Source organism: Cyanistes caeruleus, chromosome 16 (genome assembly GCF_971803275.1).
Source record: "Cyanistes caeruleus chromosome 16, bCyaCae1.hap1.1, whole genome shotgun sequence".
Lineage (NCBI taxonomy): Eukaryota > Metazoa > Chordata > Aves > Passeriformes > Paridae > Cyanistes > Cyanistes caeruleus.
This window is the reverse complement of record NC_141716.1, coordinates 4,860,823-4,882,264: the sequence shown is the minus strand read 5'-3', so window position 1 is coordinate 4,882,264 and position 21,442 is coordinate 4,860,823. Positions and strand designations below refer to the sequence as shown.

Genomic DNA, 21,442 nt, shown 5'->3' with positions numbered 1-21,442 from the left:
TCCACATGCTCTAACAGCTAAAGAAGATATGGAAATAGTACTGTTAATAAATCAATGTTGAGATTTTGGGAGTTGCAGTTTAAAATTGTTTCCTAGCCAAAAGAAAAGGAAAATGCACCAGGCGATATCCTGTGCCTTGATATTTAAGCAATAAAATTAATCAGCTGACCTTAGGAGACCTAACACAGATGCTTTATCCAAGCTAACTTACCAGTCCAATGCATTTTTTTAATATGCTCCACACACTAAAATCACTTCTAGAAAACATTGGGGCAGGTAATGATGTCCTGTAATGGGAAAAAAAAGAAAATCCAACTGTCATTATCAGCCCATTAAACAACAAGACATTTTCTTTTTTATTGAGGCAACTTATAAATGAAGCAAAGCACCACCCCAGACATGGCACAGGAAGCTGACACATGAACTGACTTTCCAAGCCCAGAGAATTACCCTCTCCCATGAGAACAGCAATGCCCCAAAAGGTATGAGCCAGGACATGCTCACCTCTCATCTCCTATGCAGCTCTATGTGTTTACCTGTGTCTCTTAATCCCATTTTCTTGTATCTCTGTCTCTCCATTATGCTTTCCAGTCCTATTGCTTTGGTGGGGATCTAGATCAAGCATTTCTGGAACTTTATGATTTGCTTCTGAAAAGTCTCCTGAAGAATTGTCAGAATCAAAGCCTGTATGAAAACCAAAAGGCAACAGTTTTCTTAGGAACCTTACCATGCCACAGAGGGCCACTCACATTTTCAAGTCTCACACCTGAAGTAGACTTAGACTAAGTCAGTTTATTTCAAAGAGTATCAGAGTGAAGACCCTTATTAAGTGACCTAATTTCCAGGAGTATTATAAGCCAACTATTATATTAGAATCAAGAATTATCATTTTTCACACTGCTGAATAAAAAACTAATTTAGAATCTTAAAAGCTGTCGAGTAGCTTTTAATTAGCTTTAACTTAATCAGATTAGCTGCACTGTCTCTTTTTCAGAGCTGCAGTGTACTTACAATAATTTGTTTCAGTTATGTAGCTTTCTTCAAAGACGTCAAATAAATTAAACTTACACTGTTAATAGGCAAGGAGAAAAAGAAAAAAAGAAAAGAGAAAATGGCCATTTCACAATGCAAGGACAAACACCCAGACAACTGCAACCACAGAAATGCAGGATATTGAACTTCTTTTTGCCACCCATACGTGCAAACCATCTAACACTTCCCTAATGCTTGCAGCAGGAACATGTGGGCAGCAGGGTGAGTATTCCCTGAGCTCCACAAGTGACCACAGCCTGACCTGCAGGAGGTGGCTGCATTTCCTATGTCCCAAATCCAACCACTTGGTCAAGAGCTACTGGAAACACCATTGTAACCAAACCCCAGCTTGCAGCAAGGTGCTTGGAACAGCTTTCATCCCAAAAATGTTAAACCAGCAGCAATCTGTAGAACACAAACTTGTGTTATCAAGCTGCCCTAAGTAAAAGCTGGACTAAGCCAACAATCCAAGATTCCAGTCTAATGATTTTTAGTCACATAAATTACATGTTGTAATATAAATAATGACAATTCTTGCATATGGCTTTGAATAAGAAGATTTTAAAAGCATTCTATGCACCTCTACACACGCCCTTGGTGTCAATCAACAGCAAGAGGCCTCCCCTCAGTGCTGCTACCCAGACTGACTGCAGGAAAAAACCACTTGTAAACCACAACAGCATCACCACAGAGCACCCTAAAGGATCAATTAATGCAATCCTTCACAACTGCTGCAGCACTACAACAGAAAACATTGCTGATCAATCAATGTAATAAAGGAACATTTTTGCTGACATTAATTCTAAGATCATGAAGTCCTTTCTGAGTGCCAAAGGGGTCAATTCTTCCTCAAGAAAGACTTTAGTTTCCAGCTTCCAATTTAAAAGTCAGAATCAAAAAGCAATATTAATTGTGGGTATTTGCTGGCATACAATTTTTGCCATGGTTTTAAGGAATACATAATTTTTGCATTCCTTTCATTCCAGCTGTCACAACCTGGGCAGCCCCTTGTCTTTGTACTGAGTTCCCATCACACTCAGCTATGGCCTGTCCCAGAGTCCAGCAGTGGGTACAGAAATATTCTGAAATATTACAAACCCTGTAGACACTCTAATGGAGTAAAGAAATCAGTTGTGACTAAGATTATTTCAATTTCAAATAGACTAAAATGCTGTGATCCTCTGCCATTGACTTTTTTTACAAAGCAGTACTTCAACTTTATTTTAACCTCTCCAATGGCTGCTTTTGCTGTATTAGAGCAATTCATGCATGGCACACATTCCAGAAACAAAAAGCTGCACTTTTTTCAGGGATCAAGACCATGGTAATAACATTCAGACATGTACCAGGAAGTCCCAGTGATATAATCTTATTTGGTAAACAGCAGGTGTAATGGGTGATGTCATGTCTCACCCTGTCTCCTACATTTTGATGTCACAAGAATGTAATTATACAGCAATAACCACACCTTGGCACTCTTAGTACTCAACTGGAAACTATGACAGTCACATAAAGATTCAGGTCCTTAAAATGAGAACTACCCTGAAATACCTGTCTTAAAAAAAAACCTTCAGTCAGTTCATAACAAAATATTTATGCTTTTGAAATAGTGTTTTAACCATATATTAGCTTTTTCACAACCTGTTACAGTACAAGCAGCAAAATAACTTATTAGTTTAACTATAAGTTGAGGAAAAAAAAAATTTAAAAAGCGCTTTTTGGTACAATACCCTCACCCCAAAAACTGATCAAGCTCACACAACACAAGGAACAGCATCACTTCAATGAGATTAACACATCTAAATATAAAAGTAAAGTTTCCCAACAGGAATAGTCCACTGGTTTATAGGGGAATAGTTCTGGAAAATGTTACTGTAATTTCAGTCTTTACATTGTACCTGAAACCTGCAAATCCTATCAAATGGTCATTGTGTTTTCCACATCAATGTTTCTGTTTCCTATGATTCAGAATTGTTTTGTCCTGCTCAAGAGGAATTCAGATTCAAGTATATATATTATTTATGGACAACAATATGTCAACTGGTAAGTAAATAAATACCAATTCAAATGAGTCTCTTGCAGACAAATAACAAAAATTAAATCCCTGCTCCAGGAAAGAAAGTACATCAGAAGGGTAAGTTTGTTTTTATTAGACTGCACTTCTCTTAATTAGTTAAAAAAAAACTCAAACCAAAAGCATTATGGTACACAACCAGATAATCATAGACTTTCAACCACACATTCCACCTTAGCATCACATGACTTATCCACTACAAACCCATTGAGAAAATTTCAGAAGATGCTTCTCAATGAAGTTCTAGGTATCACAGTTCTATTAAGAACCATCCAGGCACTGTTTTATGCAGAGGAAGTAGTTCTGGAAGAAAAACAGCTTACAGAAATGATTTGCTGTAGTTGTTCTAAGTTCAAAAAGAGCCTTACACCAGTTGACAATAAAGCTTTGAACTTGAGAAACTGAGTAGGTAAGAGTTACTTACAGGACAGTTTTCACACTGAAAAGCCACTGGGAGTGAGGACAAAAATGCAGATTTAAAAGGAGGATAGGGGATCAGAGACAGAAATACAACACCAACAATTAGCTTAATCAGAAGTTCTGCTTACATGTGTTAAGAGTGAAACAAAAGCTTTAAAAAGTCTTAAACTTTCAAAACAAAATACTTAAGTTGGGTGCCAACATAAATCTATTTCAAGAGCTTAAAGAAAAGTGACTTGCCAGTAACTTTAGTTCTCTTAGCCTTCCTCTTCCACATCCTGGAAATGAAACAAGTGCACTCAGAGTGTGCTGCACATGAGCCAAGGCAGCAGAGCCCTGCTTCTGAGTCATGGACAGAGACACCAGACCTCCCCTCAGGGCAGTCAGCAACTTCCCCAAGTATTAATTAAGCCTTGTCAGCCCAGGCAGAAAGGGAATCAAAACACCTTGGTACTGAGAGCCTTGAGACCTAAAAATGGCATAAGGAGTAGGATAAACATGCTGGAAGTGCAGACAGCAAGTGAAGCAAGAAGTATTGCTTTTCTTTGCCAGAAATTAACCATTCTCCACTTTCCAAAATCAGTCCATTGTCACAAGCTGTAGCTGATGGAGGCAGGTTGGCCTTTCACAACATCTGCAATACTTACAGAGCCATTGATTCTGTCTGATCCAGACAGAATGAAAATATATCAGTTTGGCAGATAACCTCACTTCCTCCTCCCCACGTGAAAGCAACAGAGAACATCCTCACAAATACACACCTGGCTGGATGAACCAGCTGAACCTCGTTGGCACAGAACACATTTCCATAAAACTGCAGGCTAATATTTAATAAAGCAAAATTAAACTATTCATGTTCTCAAAAATAAATTACCCTGGTAAACAGCCAGACACTTTCCTGCTTTGTTGCAACACTTTCACAAAACACTCTGGCAAAAAGATACCAAATGATATCAATGAAGGATACAGCTCTAAAAGAGGTCTCTGATGGCACACAGTCTTTAACAAAGTCTGTGATAACATTAACACACCCAAGGTGACATAGATCAAAGCCATATGCTCCTTGTCTCACAGAAAAATTCAAAGAATCAGAAATTCATCTAAGGATTGACCACCTTTATCCTGATCCAGCCTCAGAGAAGGTGGCCACTGGAATTTAAGAAAAAGCAGATTCTTGACAGCTGGGATGCCTGGAGTTAAGTGAGATCACAGGTAACATTCTCAAGGGATTCCCTAGGGGACTCATTCATGAGGTAAGGATGTCAAGTGTCAGCAATGCTAATAACCTCTGACTGCAAAGGAACTTCTCCCCATGGAAACTCTTTGTCACCAACTCCATCCATCGATATCCCAGCCCATGCTGCTCCTCCACAAGTGCCATCATCACCCAGTCAGGGACAAACCATGTGTCAGGAGGATGATTCCCAATCACACATCACACAATTCCCTCCCATGAGCATGTCTTTTAGATGAGATGGGGACAGTGTCAGAAGCAGGAAACTTCTCAGCCAGGAAGTTAAATCCAGTACCACAAAAATCAGGGGTCTCCTTAGGAGAGATTTGTATTCTACAAGTGGATGTCATTAATTAATAACTATGGAAAAGCTGTGACTTCCTCAAGGAGTGAGTCCATTCTACCTTAGAGGAGGCAGGAAACTACCTGGGCTGCTGCTGAGTGTGATGAAGAATTCTGGAGTAACTCCCACAGAGTCCAAGTGCTCCCAGCCTGGTTTACTCCCTACAGGACACAAACCCCAGTACCCAATTCCTAAAATCAGTGAACTTTGGGAACACACTGCAGCTGCTTCTGGGAAACCAGGACCCAGGGCTCAGCAGGAGCAAGAGAAAAGTCTGGTGCACACACTGTTTTCATCTCAACACTAAAACACAGCTGGAAAAGGTGCTCATTCCTGGCAGCCACATCCCAGTCCTAGACTTGGACCAGATTAAGCACATCTGAAGTGCTGAAGAAGCTTCTGCCCTTCTACTGATCTGACCTAAAAACAAGGAGAGCATCCTTGGAAAGAGCAGACCAAGCAGCCTGCCAAGGGAACTTCATTGTATTTTAATCAAAATTTGGAACTTCAGATCCTGAAGTTTTCATTGGGAAACCTGGAAGCTCACCTTGGTTCAGAAAGGACCGTGACTGTGGACTTGATCTCCTGCCATGACACCTACCATGTCCAGATCATTAAAACATTAGGAGACAGGCAGGCACTATCATTAACACCTAAAAAATCCACTAAAGCACCATGTGAAAGATCCACAGTGTCAGCAGGAGCAGAGAGTTACTACAGACACCAGCAGCCAGGGAACATGAATGCAGAGGCCCATTTATAGTTGTTCTTGGCATCACATTTCTGAATGACCTGGACAAGATACAGCTACGAAGAACTAGGTCTGACTTCACTTGGTCTGTGCAAATAACTCATCAAACTGCCAGCATCTCCTAAAGCACCCAGCTGGAGAAAGGGATTGAGCACCTGTCCTTAAAGACAGACAGTCCTGAGAGAGAACAAATCTGAAGCAAAGTATTCCAAACTTAGCACTCCTCTTAAATCAAGTACCAAGCTCCAAGAAACACACATAACTTATATATAGATAAATTTATCTCCTGCCAGCACATTCCCCCCTGTGGAAGAGTAAGATGAGGATGGAACAAGGAGTGCTCACAACACCCCAGTTCTGAGCAGTCAGCCATGGCTGCAGGTACAAGAACAACTCATGCACAATAGCTCAGTCACCAACACCTGGAGCACTTGCAGGGGCAATCAACCTTTGGGGGTAGAGGAGAATAAGAAGAGAGAAAAGGACAAAAACAGAGTGTCTAAACTCATATGAGTCAAACACCAAGGGCTGTACAGTTCTGCAGCAAGGGACCAACAAATGCATCACCACCAAAGCTGTACAACACAGACCTCGTGTTTAGAGGAACATTTCTTTTCACACCTCTTTCAGTGGAAAAACAAAATCTAGCTCATTTATGGCAGTCACCCTGAGCTCTTGAAACTCAAAGATTACTAGTGACATACAGAAACAACCCATTGTGTTTTCAAGATTTTAATGGTACAATGGTTTGATTTTACAGATGAATTTGGAGTACCAGACCCCATCACTCCCAGCTGGCATGAACACAAACCAAATTTCCTTCTCTCCTCTGTGACATAGTTGTGACAAGTCCTGTACAGTCTGCTGTCAGTCACACTGCTTCACCCAGCCCCCTCTGTTTACTCCTCACATGAATTTCCAACCACCCATGTCTAAGTCTACCTTACCCACTTCTATCTGCCATGCTATTTCCATTCCTTCAGCTTTCACACTCACCATTATTCTCTTTCCCTTCCTGAGATTTTACATTAACCACTGTACACTCAGTACTTCTCCTTTCACCTCTGCTACAGGATTTCTCAAGAGACATTTAAGTGGAAATCTTTACAATTGTTTGAGATCTTTAAGAGGATTTCCTTTTTCTTTATTAAAATACTTCAGGTATTTTATTTCACCACTAAAACTATCTAAAGCTCTTATAAATAACTATTCATCCTTATTAGTTGAAAGCAAAGTATTATTTGATACACTGCTCAAGTGTGAAGTGATTCATGTTTGCTTTTTTAGAAAAAATAGGACTGCAAAGACTTTTGGCTCCCTATCTTGAAAACATATTTTTATAGCAATTTGTTTCTGACTTGAAAAACATTTTCTGCTTCAATTCTTTAGGATAAGTTTTCCATTAAAATAAAAAAAAAAGAAAACAATAACAATAAAAACAACCCATAGGAAATATTTCACCTTTCAAAGGATCTGCTTCTCAAGCTGCTATTAAATTGATTTTCACAGAAAATGAAAGCAAGACCTGGCCACTAAAGGACTGTTATAATGATAAAATAATAACTGGCATTAAGATTTAACAAAAAAAACCCCTCATTTCCAAGCCTGAACACGAGCTACAATTTTCCTTTTCTACTTTTCAGAAAACACCACTATAAGTTTTACCAACACAAGTTTACTTTTGATTTATTATTAACAGCTATATATTACCAGCCCCTTACCACACACACAATGTAATTTATAGGGGTTTTCTTCCCCTTGGCACTGCTCCCATCACTCACCCGTAACGGCATCATAAAACTCTTCTTCACTGTTCATCCTTCAGTGTGAAGTCTCTGTGCAGCCAGTGCAGCTCTCTCTAATGCATCGTTGAATTTGATTTAGAGATTAAGTATCTGTGTGCTGTCAGGGTCTTCTTTTGCAAATACCCAGCTGCTTTAGATGATCTATTTGACAAGACAGGGAAACAGAATTAGCAGCTTCTCCTGTGTATGAACACTCACACTTGACAAACATTAATTTTCCTGTTTCTTCACACGGCAAAAGATGGCTTTTTGCATTCATAAATAAACAGCTTTCTTTGATACCACAGTAATTTTGAAGACAACTACAACCTGCCACAAGAACAGCTGATTTACTGTGTCACACTTCTCTCTGTTTAAACACTTCATACACATTATTGTAAAATGTATCTTATTTACAGCAAGTTAAATTTCAGGCAAATACAGCTTGAAGGAACAGAGAACTGAGAGAAGAAAAAGCCAGCTGGCAAACCAAAAATTCTCCTTAGCAAGAGGATAAGCTTTACTGCATCCTTAACCAAGAAATCTGGGAACAAGAACCTTGGTATCTCAAAGTCTGACCACTGCATGAAAATATTTGGTCTGACTCTACATCATGCAATCAGTGACCCTGAGAGAAGTTTTGTCAGGCTACTGCTATGCACTCTTGAAGAGACAACCAAAGATTTTTCCCTCTAGAAGGAATGTAAAGAACCAACTTTTCCTCAGTAGAACCACACACTCTGCAAATAACTTACAGATTTATGTATCATTCCAGCTCTACTTTACGGATAGATTAAATTAGATTTTTTTCCAGATGGTTGGCAATGGCATATCGCAAATATTTTTACCTCACCCAAATTTAGTTTAAGGAGAAGAATGAGAAAATTTTGTTTTCACTCTCATAAATGTTCACCAGGTTCCAACAACGAGCCAAGTACACAGCAATAAATGACAGCATGGCAATGCTATCGATATCTCCTCCAAAACAACCTCAATCTGTCAGTCTCAATTTTTTCTGATCCTGAAGATTCCACTGTTTTGTGACAGTAGTTTCTCCAGAGTAATTATAACTTGCACAATTCCATTCCAATTAAGAGTAACAAAGCCAGAAGTGCACTCTGCTCCTAGGAGAAGAGTTTACTATGTTTGAAGCCAATTCCTTATTTTTCTCTGCAAGAAACCAGACTCTGTTTCAAGTCTTTTTCCCCTCACTGCCCAGAACAAAAGTTGCTTGAATGTCTCACATACATACAGTTCTTCTAACTGTCCATTCAGAGGGAGGAGCTAAACCAGCCCATTATGGGACTCATCTAGGTTAATTAATTTAGTGTTTGCCTTGAAGCATTTTATGTCTTTCAAGGATATCAGTTAGTCACTTCTCCCTTGGGAACCTCCCATCTCCTTGCTACTATAGGATTGTATATCAATCTCTGCATCAGCAATATCATATTTACAAGTCCTCACTCTCCAAATATCTTTGAAGATGCAAACATTTATGCTTTCAATTGTCTGCAAGCATTGCATCCTTCTAGCAAAACAGCTGCCAGTATTTCCAGGAGGAAGCTTATATATATGTACAAGACACAGCTCTCATGATCAGGACTACAATGACATAATTTTCTCCATGTTTTCTTGCATCTTCCCTTTTTCTGTTTGGTCTTGTATAGAAGGCACTATAAAATAAAAATTATTACTTACAAAACTGTCAAATATCATTAAGAGCCCTAGAATAAATAAGGTCATACAGATGAATGCCAGTTTCTCCTCTCCCCTCTCGTGCACAATAATAATTGCATTACAAAAGGCCTTGTGAAGTGGAGCTACATCCCACAGCATGCAGTTTCACTGCAGAGACAATGCAGCTCTCTTATAAAAACACTCACCAAGAACAAATGAAGAGACCAGAATCAGAGACAAATGAAAAGCAGAGTTATGTTGTGCTCTCCTGACATCTATCTCACACCACACCTGAAACTCACTGCTATTTGAATGTTCAATCATATGCCTGTAAGTTATATACAAAATATTCACTGAAATCACTTTAAATAATTACAGCCACAAATTTTCCTAAGGTGTTAGGAACATTTTAAAAAGGAAAAAAATAATATATTTTGCTGAGTTACACTAGGAATAACTTCTCACTTGTATCACTTCTTTTACATTCTGTTCTTTTATACAGCAGAGATTAACATGAATTTACATGCAGCTGAACACGCAGTGATAACAGCATTCAGCTTTCATGAGCCAAAAAGCTGGGATTAAATCCTGTTCTCTTACTAAGAGCAACAGCAAAAGTTACTTTCAACAAGCCTGAAATACCAGGAGACAAAAACATCCTGGTGGCTTCATTTTCAGTATCTGTAATCTGTATTTCCTCCTCCATTCCCTGATGTTCCCAGAAGAATTCACCTGCACACCAAGTGTGGTTAGCAGCTTTTATCAAAATTACCATTGAAAGAAGGGTGCAGACAGATCTTCAAGAGCTCAGGACCAGCTGCTGTCCTGGAAAAATCTTTCATAAAGCATAAACATCCTGTCATGGTCTCACCTTTCAGTCCTAGAGTGCAGAAGAAACACAAAGTCTGTTTGGACATTCCTGCCTTCCAGAACCACAGGAGAGGGAACAAACAGAAAGGGCTGCTCCTAAACACCAGATAGGTCCCAAAGGAGCTCAGGAGCAAACTCCCCTCTCCCAGTGACCCCTTGATGCAGAGTGTAACAAACTGTTCACCCCACACACAGTTCCAGCCAGGGCCCCATGGCCAAGGAGGAACAAAGTGGTAGCGGCTCTGTCGATCAGCTGGTTGTGAACAATGTCACACCAAGTGATCTGTCAGGCAGAGCTCAACCTGTCACTCAGCAGTGACACATCCCAGGTGATCTGGCTGCCACTGCTCTGCTTTCCAAAGCTCTGTGCAGGCCACAGTGTCCCCTACAAGGTCACAGTCCCCAGCAGAAGAACATACACGAATTCTCTTCCAGAAATACACCAGTCTCAGACTCTGCACAATTCCTATTTTAAACCATTTCCTCCCACTTGAACTTATTTTTAAAACCAGGACAACAAAAGCACAAGACTTTGCAAATCACTTTATAAACTGCCTAATTTGCTCCACGCATTTTGTGACGTGCATGTGAGCATCTCTCTGAGAGGAGATGCACATTCCACCTTCAGGGCTGCTCTCCAAAAACCAGCGTGTGGGAATCCACTGCCTTTATCTTGGTAAATTAGTAATCCCTCAAATTTGTCACTTCGTAGGCTTGTTCCTTCTAAAATTTCACTGCTCAGGAGAAAAATAACAAAAACAACCAACTTATTTCAACCATGATCCTGGGATCCAAGGAACTTCTGCAGCAATTAAAGTACCCCAAGTACTTGTACCCCTGTAAGAGTTTAAATCTGTAACTACCCTAAATTAATTCGACTAGTTCCTCCATCCTAACTTGTTCTTCTAGGTTAACCCTCAACAAAGACCCAGCTGGATAACCAAAAGTTACTCCTCCTTAAAGAAACATTTACATTTCTATAGAAAGACCAGCATTCACAATGAGCAGCTCACTGGGCTGGAATGTGGCTCAGCAAGCTCAGGTTTGAAGCTGGCCAGGCATAGCTGCAGTGCCTTTTTCCTCCAGACCTCAAGCTGAAATTTCTCATCATGCAGCAACTCTGGAAAGCTTTCCTGACATCACCCTTCTAAATTAAAAATCCTATTTTATTTTTTTTTTTTTTGCTTTGAAAGCACATGTTCTAGCTCTACATGACATATAAAACACTTGGTCCTATTCATTACATAGATGAATCTACTTGTGAAATCCAGGAGCATTTAAGTAAAACCAAGTACAGAATCAATAAGCAGTCATTAAAATAACCACAGAGGTTCACCAGCAGGAGCAGGTAGGGTTTTAGGAGTTCAATACCCTGGAATTAAGAGTGCCACCAAAGAATTCATGAACTAGCACATTCATCAGCTTTTTCACATGCCTAACAAGGTTTTGTTGGGTGTGCACTTCCACAGCAAATTTTAAAATTATTTAAGTTTTTTAATGTAAAAAGAAAAAAACTGCAAGAAATTAAGAAAAAGGAAGAAGGAAAAAAAAGTCACTTGGGACCTTCCTCATGAAAAAACATTTTCATCACTTTGATATGACAAGGACAAGGGGGAATGTGAATTTTCAAACTGACAGAGGGTAGGTTCACATTATATATTTAAATGAAATTCTTCCCTGTGAGGGAGTGAGGCCCTGGCACAGGGTGCCCAGAGAAGCTGTGGCTGCCCCTGGATCCCTGGAAGTGCCCAAGGCAGGGCTGGATGGGGCTTGGAGCAGCCTGGGATAGTGGAATGTGTCCCTGCCTGTGGCAGTGGGTGAAATGGGATGAGTTTTAAGGGCCCTTCCAGCCCAAAGCATTCTGTGATTCTGTGACATCCTGAATGTACCTGTTGTCCAGAAAGAAATTCCCAAAGAGCTAACAGAAGATCAAACATCCACATCCTTCATAATAACACCAAAAATAAGAAATGGAGGAAAAAAGAACACAAAATCCTCCAGTCTACAACATAACTGGTGAAATAAGAGCCAACCCCATCATCTTTTGAGTTGCCAGCTGAAATAAAACATAGCTGTAGTACTTCAAGAGATAGAAATAAATAACTTGAAGATAAATATTCATGTGTGTTTAATTCATACACATCTCCTGAAAACATCAAACTGCAGTGTTTCATCTCTGAATGAAAGCTTCAGCAAGGATGAATCTTAATTGACTCACGAAATTAGGTTACCAGCAACACTGGATCTAAAACATCTACAAAAATTAGCCAAGAAGCAAATTTAATTGGCAATTTAGATTAACTGTTACGCACTCAAAATCTCTTCAGCCAGAGAACAGCCACACAGACTGCAGAATCCAGGAGAGGATTCTCTTTACCAAGTGAGATTTGTTTCTTACTCCAAAGTTTGAATATAACACCATCTGCCAGATGTCTTGGCAAGATAAAGCTCCCTCTGCAACCACAGCAAGAGAAGGGCAACTTCCTTCTCAAATCTGTTAAATAAAGTGCAGGGAGGCTGAGTGAAGAGGACCAGCTGAACACTCAGCCCACTGTCACTTTTCCATTTCTTTGGAGATTGCAGCTGTCCCTACCACAGGCTTTTATGTAGTTGGGAGTCATTAAATGGCCTGGGGACAGTTCAGTGCCAGCACTTGTAACAATGATGACAACAAACTGAACATCTGAAAGGTTAGCTCTGAACAAATGAGCTGAGTGATTTATGGCAGGCAGAACCATGTGCTGTTCTCTCAGAAATACCAGTTTTTGATGATGCTTCACAGGAATTAAGAGAAAACTGAAACACTACAAGTCTGGCTTTCAAAGGAGTAAAGGCCACAAAACTTGTTTCTGCATCAGAACAAATGACAGTAATTGTCCCACACACTAATCACTGTCCCAGCCCAAAGCTCCAGTGCTGCTACCAGAAACATTATTTATTTAACATAAAAATCGTAAAGATGAATCTGGACAGAAAATATCCTCCCAGAATGGCACTCAATTATCTATGGAATCAATGGCTATTCTCCACTTCAGCCAAAACTTCTGTTCTACAGCCAAGGATACTGGCTTGCAGAACTTCCTTCAAATCTAACAAACAGACCAAGGAAACTTGATTCCAGCAGATTAATATTTTTTGATGCAAAACACTTCATTGAAATTCATACAGAATTCTGTAAATGTTCTCCTTTCTTAACACTACCTCAATATCTGAGACATTTTTCCACCTGAGAGCATCTGGTACAGCATTTGTCAGACTCTTAACCTTCCCTTGGAAACTATTTCACGGCCCATGACTGTAAAAAATGACAAAATTCTGTTCTGCACACCTCTCCACGCACGATGCATAATGCTAGGTTTGATCAGGAGTGATAAATCAGCTCACTTCTAGCCACACTGTTAAAAAAAATAAATCACTCAATACTGTATTGTAAAACTCGTTATTTCTTAGTTGTTTCCTAAGGATCTGTTTTATCTTGCTTGTAAGAGAGAAGGTGGGAAGTAATCAATAACTTCAAGCACAGTGGCTCTGGACAAAAGTGCAGTAGAAATATAATTAAGCATTTGGGAACACATCTCTGAAGATAAAATTAAGGATGCTTGGGTATTTCTCATCATAATGCAACCACCCCTGCAAATTTATCACTGAAGCTTATGAACATGAAGACAGTTGCAGCACAAAACATCACTGGAGAAAACCCCTAGAACAGCAAAAATAGTTATATGTTTGAGTTCATAGATCTTCCTCCTCAAAGGCAGCTTTGTCTCTGTGGACTCATCCTCTGCAGACAGATGCAGGTTTACATCTGCACAAAGTATTTTGCAAATAATTTTCACAGAGACTGTTAGACAATTGTGGTAGCAATTATATTGCAAATAAAGCAGGAGGATGACAGTGACTAACCCACTGCAAAGCCCTACAGTATAAGAAACTGTATTTTTATGCCTACAGATTCCCCAGCATGAGCTCCTGCACACTGCTAACAGACTATTTGTGAGGGGGGTTTTAAGATGATACCACAAATTTGCAAAAGCTTCACGAAGTCAGAGTTTATTCTATGATTAAATATCCTTTAGAGCTGCATTTATAGTAAATACCTACTGGATTCCAATATAAGGTTGCTACTCCATTTGCTGTTGTCAAGATATTAAAAAAATAAAAATAAAATTAACTTTGACTCCTCAAGACAGGACAAATATCTCCATTTAGAGCCCAGTTTTAATAAAGAATCCACCCAGCTATCTGCTCAGTAACATTAATCCCCTTGGGTAACAAAACGTGCACAGAACTTTGTTGAAAGCAAAACGAGAGCATGTAAACAAAGTTATTTACCCCTCTGAAGATGGGCAGCATTTTTGTTCACTATTAAACAACCACTCACCAGCTTCATTGTTCTAATGCAAAACCTAGAAATAACCCATGCATGGGGCAGTTCTGCTCTCCTGGAAAAGTTCTCTTTCCAGTCAGCACATGCTGCTGAAGGGCCCCTTATGAACAGGCTGGTGAGAGAATTCCTCTGGAGCATTAACACACACAAGTTTCATCACTGACAGCTATTAAAGGGATTCTCATCCTCACTTGATTGCCCTGACACGTTGTAGAGAGCAGAGGAGCTGGTTAGTGAGTTAGTGAGCTGAACAAGAGTGATGTGAACCACAGACACCTCAGAATTCACACACTTTACCACCTTCAACCTCCACTGCCTGTCAGTACCACTAGAATCAAAACACAGTGAGATCTACTAACAGATTCTTCTGGGAGCCCTAAAATAATTTACTCAGAAGTGTAAAAATAACGTCAGTAAAAATATAATGAAGTTATTTATTCAGTCATAAAACACATTTCTTGACAAATACCCTAAGCATGCAAACTTTGCAATACCCCAGAGGTTGACAGCATCCCAAGAGCCTTCATCTCATCCAAAACTGACCAGCACAGCAAAGGAACTGGACTGGAGCAGGAACACCACAGACCAATTTGGTCTAACACCAAGCACAGCCATTCTGTGGCCAACAGAGCAAAGACAGTTTGAGTTTGGGACTATAAAACCAAGAGGGCCAAGTCTAAAAGGTCCAGCTCTGTTTCTGCAGCTGCAGGGACAATTCACCTTTTGTGCACCCTCCCTCTTACCAGATGGATAAACAAACCCATGAGGACAACACTCTGCAGCCTCTGCATTTTCTGAATGGAGAGCTGCTGCAATCTACTACAAACCTGTCTCATTAAATTATGTGCATAATAAAATATACTGAATTAATCTAAATGATCTGTCTAGACCAGCAAATGAATTTCCAATTGTAATTGTATTTAAGGAAAGAAAAAAAAAAAATCAAGTTTAAGTAAGCTGTTTATTCTTGTAACTTATTGATCCTGAAAATTAAGACATTATCCTTGTGCACTGAATCAACAATACATTTTTAAAGAGTATAACTGAAAGTTATGGTAAGCCACATTTGACACATTCTAATTGCTTGTTGCTCTCCTGCAATTTGCTTTTACTAGCCTTTAAGGATACAAAGTAAATAATTACACCATCATACATTTGCACAGTAATTATTAAGATGCAAGGATTGAGACAATGAATTCTTGAATTCCAAGTTCTGTGCTAGTCTATTCCATAAAATAATAAAACCCATTAAAGATCTGCTACAAAGCATAACCTCTATTTTTTTTTTTTTTTTGCAACAGGGAAAACATCAAAGTCCCCTATTTCCAAAGAGGCAGACACAGAGTGACCAACTTGTTCCTTGCTCTCACTTTCCAATTTATTCAGCTTGGAGAAGACACACATGTGATCAGCTACATATCTGCAAGCTCAGCAACAGCAGTAAAGTTCTTGAGCACTCCATATTCAACACATTTTAGTTACTTCACAAAGAAGAGACTAAACACTAAGCATTTTACAACATCATACCAGTGTCAAACACAGACATTTCCAAGAGGCAGGTGACAAAACTGATGCTGAGTGAAGGACTAGAAAAATGGCACCTTGTAAACAGAAGGCCTAGATACGAACAGCATGATGTAACATTGCATTTGTTCAAGGACAAGCTACTTCAAATACCAAAGCTAATAAATTATCTGCTTAAAAATTCAGCATACTTGCAGGCTAATCTTGCTTTCAAACAACAGCAAAAAAAAAAAAAAAATCATCTGACTGGCACTACAAACAGTGATTTAAAAATATTGCCTTATCAAAGCAAAAAAAGCCTGATTGGGATGTCTTCCAGCCAATACTAAGATAACAGAAAGCAAAGCTTTCCACCTTTGTTCTAGGTCAGCATATGTGAAGTTCACACAGTAGAATTCCCAAGAAGAAAGACTGAAAGAAATACCAGTTGAAACAGGTCATAAGACCTGCCAGCAAGTACATATCATGGAAAGCAGTAACAGTATTAAAAGTGACTTAAAGAAAGCATCCAAGAGTGGAAACGATCTTCTGTGATCAGTTACCAAACAACTAATAACCATACTGCTTTTCAATATTTCATCAACTGAAACCTTTATCCCATCTAGTCTTTAACTACCTGTAGGAACAGGGTTTGTTGTGTAATCACTATTTTCTATCTCAAAATTTTGCCTTCTGTTTCTAAGATTATTTTGGCATGGCTGAAGAGCCAGTTCTGGAAGAAAAATGCCATATTTTTTCCTGGACAGCAGACATCTCAGCGTTTCCTTTTGAGGACTTCCTGAAGTTACAAATTCATCATGAGGTGCTGTTGATTCAGGAAAGCAACAATAAGAATCACTCCTGATTCTATCCCAAACATATGTATGGCTCAACCACTATTTTAAGAAGAAGCTGTGTTTACTGTAACTGAAAACCCAAGGGGTTACTTAGGGGGAAAATCAGCGCTCGGAATTTCTTGCTTCCATGCTAGTTTAGCCAGTTCTCCTACTCCCATCCCACAGCACAGCGCTTCATGTTTGGAAGTGACCCAAGTCACTGCTTCCAGAAATTGCCCTGAGGTTTTAGAAGTCCCTGAGCACGCTAGTGTAAAGTTTGTTCAGAAGATAACACATGTGGTTGCCCCCAGATGGTGACATGAACATGGATTTATAGAAGGTTAAGTTGGAATGATCAAATTTATTTTCCCTTGCATGCAAAGCTTTAGAAAAGTAATCACTATGGGAAGACTGGGGTAAATCAACACTGCAGATCCGTGCTTCCTTTTTACTTTTCCTGGAATCTCAATGAAGGCTATGCAATTTAGCTGAGAAAATTCACAGTAAATGGAAGAAGTATCTGCTTACACTCAACATGCTTTGGCAGATACTTCTGAGAGGAAACACAAGGTTATGGCACACATAAAAGCCAGGAGGTGATTTTGAAACTACATTTGAAATTCTGGCCTGCAAGTGCTGCACGGTAACAAACTGCTTCCAAAAGGGATCCTGAATCCAAATATACAGAGAACACAAACATGATCGATAACCAAATTAAATAAATGGTGTCTTATACCTTTACTACCATGCAGAAGTTCTGGTGGCATGTTATTTAAAAAAAAGCCTTTTTTCCTGCTATTTTTCTCATCTTGCTTGTCTCCTTCTCTGTAAGAGAAACATCGAGTAGGTAACTGAAAAACAAAATTAAAAAAAAAGCCAACCCCAAATAAACCCCAACTGCTCAGCTGTGACCTAAAAGGCCCCTTGAGGCTCCTGTACTGTGCTGAAACCGAGCCCAGCACAATCCTATAGGGAGCCGGGTGTCGCAGGCTCCTTTGCTTAACTACCCAGCTGCAAAAGCAATCGGAGAAACAAAATTAGAAATTCGGCAAAAAAAAATCGGCAAAATTAGGAAAAGCCCAAGGCTGGGGCTGCCGGAGCTGCACTGACCCGCACCCTCTGCACAGCAGCGTCCCTCAGCCCCCGCTCCCTGCCCGGCCCGGAGAGCACAGGGATGGGGAACGGGCAGGGCTCGGCCCTGCATGGCACCGGGCACCGGGCACCGGGCACCGGGCAGGGCTCTGCACCGGCAGGATCACAGCACCGGGCACGGCTCTGCACCGGCAGGATTTACAGCACCGGGCAGAACACAGCACCGGGTAGAATCACTGTACCAAACACGGGCTCTGCACCGGGCAGAATCACAGCATCCAGCACGGGCTCAGCACCTCACCCCGACGCTGCCGACGTTGCAGCTCGGGCCTGCGGCCCGCAGCGCCCCGAGACACCCGGGCGGGTCAAGGCACCCTCGGCCACCGGGACGGGAGAGAAGCGCTGGGGCAGCCGCTCCCCTGCCCGCCCCCGCCGCGCTGACAGCGCGGCCCGCTGAGGACGGACCCCCGAGTCGAGCCCGAACGGGGCTGTGGCGGCGCTGGGGCCGGCGACGGGAGCGGAGAGCCCGAGGGAACGGAGCGGGGAGCGGAGCGCGGCGGCCCCGGGCCCGGCCCGCGGCGTTACCTGCACCGGCTCCAGCGACGGCACCGCGGACACCGAGGCGGAAGTGCGGCCCTGGCCGTCGTGGATTGACAGGCACCTCCGCCAATCGCAGAGCGCGGCCGCGCCCCGCCGTTGCCAAAGCGACGAATCGGCTCCCCCGTTCTCCGCTGGGAGGCGGGGCGAATGCTAATGAGGCGCCGAACCTGACCGCCCCGGGCCTCGCCACCGCTGGGGAGACCGCTGGCCAATGGCGCGGGGGCAATTCAGATGAGGGCGTGGCTATGTAAATGAGGCGGTACCGGCAGCCCCCGGGGCGCCGAGAGGCTTCACCGAGCGCGTTCCCAGAGGTTTTTGGGGTTCCCCCCACACGGATGAACGCCTTGTGGCTCCTGTCACCTGTGTGGTTTGTGGGACCCTTGAGACAGCAGCTGATTTCAGAGTGAAGCTTGGCTCGCTGCAATCTTAGTGGAAAGATGTGTCATTCTGAAGGAGAGGTGGAAGGAAAGGCTTTCTCTGCTGTATCAGTCTCCTGATAGTTTGTGAGGATGGGGGTCTTCAGCTGCGTATTTACTTGCAGATACTGTAGATGAGGGCTAATATGAAATCAAGCAGATTCCTGGGGTTATATAACTTAAAGGCCAGCACCCCTGTGATTATGAATTCCTTCATCCCTTTGACATCCTCCATGCCCTGTCTCTTGGAGCAGCTCAGTGGACACCTCGAAACCCCAGAGAAATGGTTCACAAAGCTGTGTATGAGTATGAAATGGTAGGGAGTAAAGGAGGGAGATGAGACACAAATACTTATCCTCAAAATTATCTTTTACCATTGATTCAGCTCTCAGTGCAAAGCAGATACAGGGATGAGCAGATTAATTCTACAGCACAAACTCATTCATCAGAGCTGGATACAGATGTTCTTTAACAAGGGAACAGCTCCAAGGGCAGTGGGGAAAATCATCACAAAATCTGAACCACTCCTTTGCTGCAGAGTTCCCTCCTGCCATCCCCAAATACTTTTGCTGGCGCACTGTTCATTCTGGAGTATTACTCACCCCTAAACGGGCTGACAGCTCCTGGCCAGCAGCCACATGCTGACAATGTACGAGACAAGAATTAACACCGATAATGCTCCTTGCTCTGGCACAAGTGTAAGCATTTAATGAAACCTCCATGGGGAATTTCTCACAGGTATTGGGACTGAGGAGTGTTTCAGGGTGGGCACAGCTGCCTCCAGGGATGTCTGTTGGTCCTTCTCAATCCAGACTTGTCATAACCACGTGTAGTTTCACGTGTTTCATTTACCCAAAGTTCTTGGACTCATCTTTAGGGAGCACAAATCTTTGGCACTAAAGGATAATTTGCATCATTCCAAATATGTTTATAAGGTTTTCCTGATTTGCCCAGAATTACATTTTTTCCCCGTAAGCTCCAATTCAGCTACCCCTCTTGGATTGCTCAACATGATTGTCCCAACATGAAGCACAGAAATATTTCTCCTGCAGCTTTTAAGCAAAGTCCCACAAACAGAAAGTAATCAGAAATTTATTATTCTCTGACAGTGCAGGCCTTTGTCATGACTAAGCAGCTGATCTGGAAGAGTTCTCCAAAAGGACCATGGCAAATCCACTGATTAGATGACCAAGATATACTGAATTTTTGTAGCTTTTTCTGGTCTTAATTGAAGGCATGGACGTCCTTCTCCAGGCCAGTTTGTAAGCATTTCAGTTGTATTTCCATGTTTAACAAAAATGAGGATAATTGACAATTTCTTCCTTTGTTAAATATTCAGGGCTATTCTCTAGCAATCTTACACCATAAAACCCCAAAACTGGACAGGGAGAAGCATTTAACTTTGTATTTGTCTCCCTTCTGCACTGGCAATGAAGGAAGAGAGCCTTACCTTCTAAAGGAGATGTTATGGAAATTTTCCCTTGTTGGCAAAGTTTTGCAATGTTAAAGTAATTAAACAGGGGGTTTACAGTGGAAAGTATTGGGAAACTGTCTCAGGCATAGGTGTAACCATCAGCTCCACCTATAACAAACCCAACTGCTTCCCTCCTGTGGAGAAACAAAATCCACTTAGAAAACTGATTGCAGCAAGCCTTGTCACTGCAGCAGATTTGGGAAACCTAAATGGTGATACAAGGGCAGAAAATGGAAAACCAAAAACATCTAGAGATGTTGATGTAGAGATACTGCAAGGAAATGTGGCACGTTGCAGCAGAAATAGTGATTGTCAGCAGTCAATCCATGGCCCATAGGACATTGGCAGAAACAAAGGCCGCTTCCCTCCTCCTCCGGATCACCCAGTAGCCAAAGCAGTCACTCAGTCCCAACATGTTTGGGCAAGTTGTCCAGCCCTGCCATGGGAAGCTCTTTTTAGTCCGTGACTCCTTGCCAGGGAGTTTCAAAACCAAACCCATTTGTTTAGTGAAGGCTCCAGCATCTCCAGCTCGGTGCTGCATGTCCCTGCTCCCGGCCGGAATTCCCAGCCCCCCGTGCCTGCACAGCCTTTCAGAGCCACAGCAGTGTCCTTACAGCTCTGTGCCAAATGTCCTTGGAAACGCGCCCGGCGCTCCTGCTCACCAACTGCTTCACCTTACAAGAGTGAGGGGCTTGTCCGCACTTGAAAGATTTTTTGGATTGAGGGACAGTGTGAATTGAAAGCAGAATGGGAATCCCAAAATACCTCTGGGGAAAAAAGGCACTGAGTTTTCAGAGCCGTTGATGGAACAGTTTTCAGGGTCTCTCTCTTCCTGCATCCCCATATGAGTGAGCCAGACACTGCTCTGCAATATGGGAAATTCCAAATCTTCCAGAATCCAAATAATAAAGGTTTCCTCCTGCAGTCTACCTCATTTTAAAAGACGGGA

General features: G+C 41.6%; 1 protein-coding gene across 7 annotated transcripts in view; it reads right to left on the bottom strand.

Moving 5' to 3' along the window:
• The window catches only part of OSBPL2 (oxysterol binding protein like 2), a 33,625-nt gene extending 14,775 nt beyond the window's left edge, over positions 1 to 18,850 (bottom strand). The window contains exons 1-5 of one of the 7 annotated variants that reach the window (XM_086852661.1): positions 18,589 to 18,850; positions 17,648 to 17,736; positions 7,636 to 7,800; positions 537 to 684; positions 212 to 287 (exon numbers count right to left, since the gene is read on the bottom strand). In XM_086852661.1, coding sequence (XP_086708787.1) covers positions 212 to 287; positions 537 to 684; positions 7,636 to 7,672 — 261 coding nt within the window. In that variant the 5' untranslated portion in view covers positions 7,673 to 7,800; positions 17,648 to 17,736; positions 18,589 to 18,850. Of the gene's footprint in view, positions 1 to 211; positions 288 to 536; positions 685 to 3,766; positions 4,007 to 7,635; positions 7,801 to 10,087; positions 10,196 to 17,647; positions 17,737 to 18,245 lie in introns of those variants that run through there. The other 6 variants (XM_086852662.1, XM_023939628.2, XM_023939629.2 and 3 more) reach the window with 6 other exon arrangements.
• Positions 18,851 to 21,442: the final 2,592 nt, after the last annotated feature.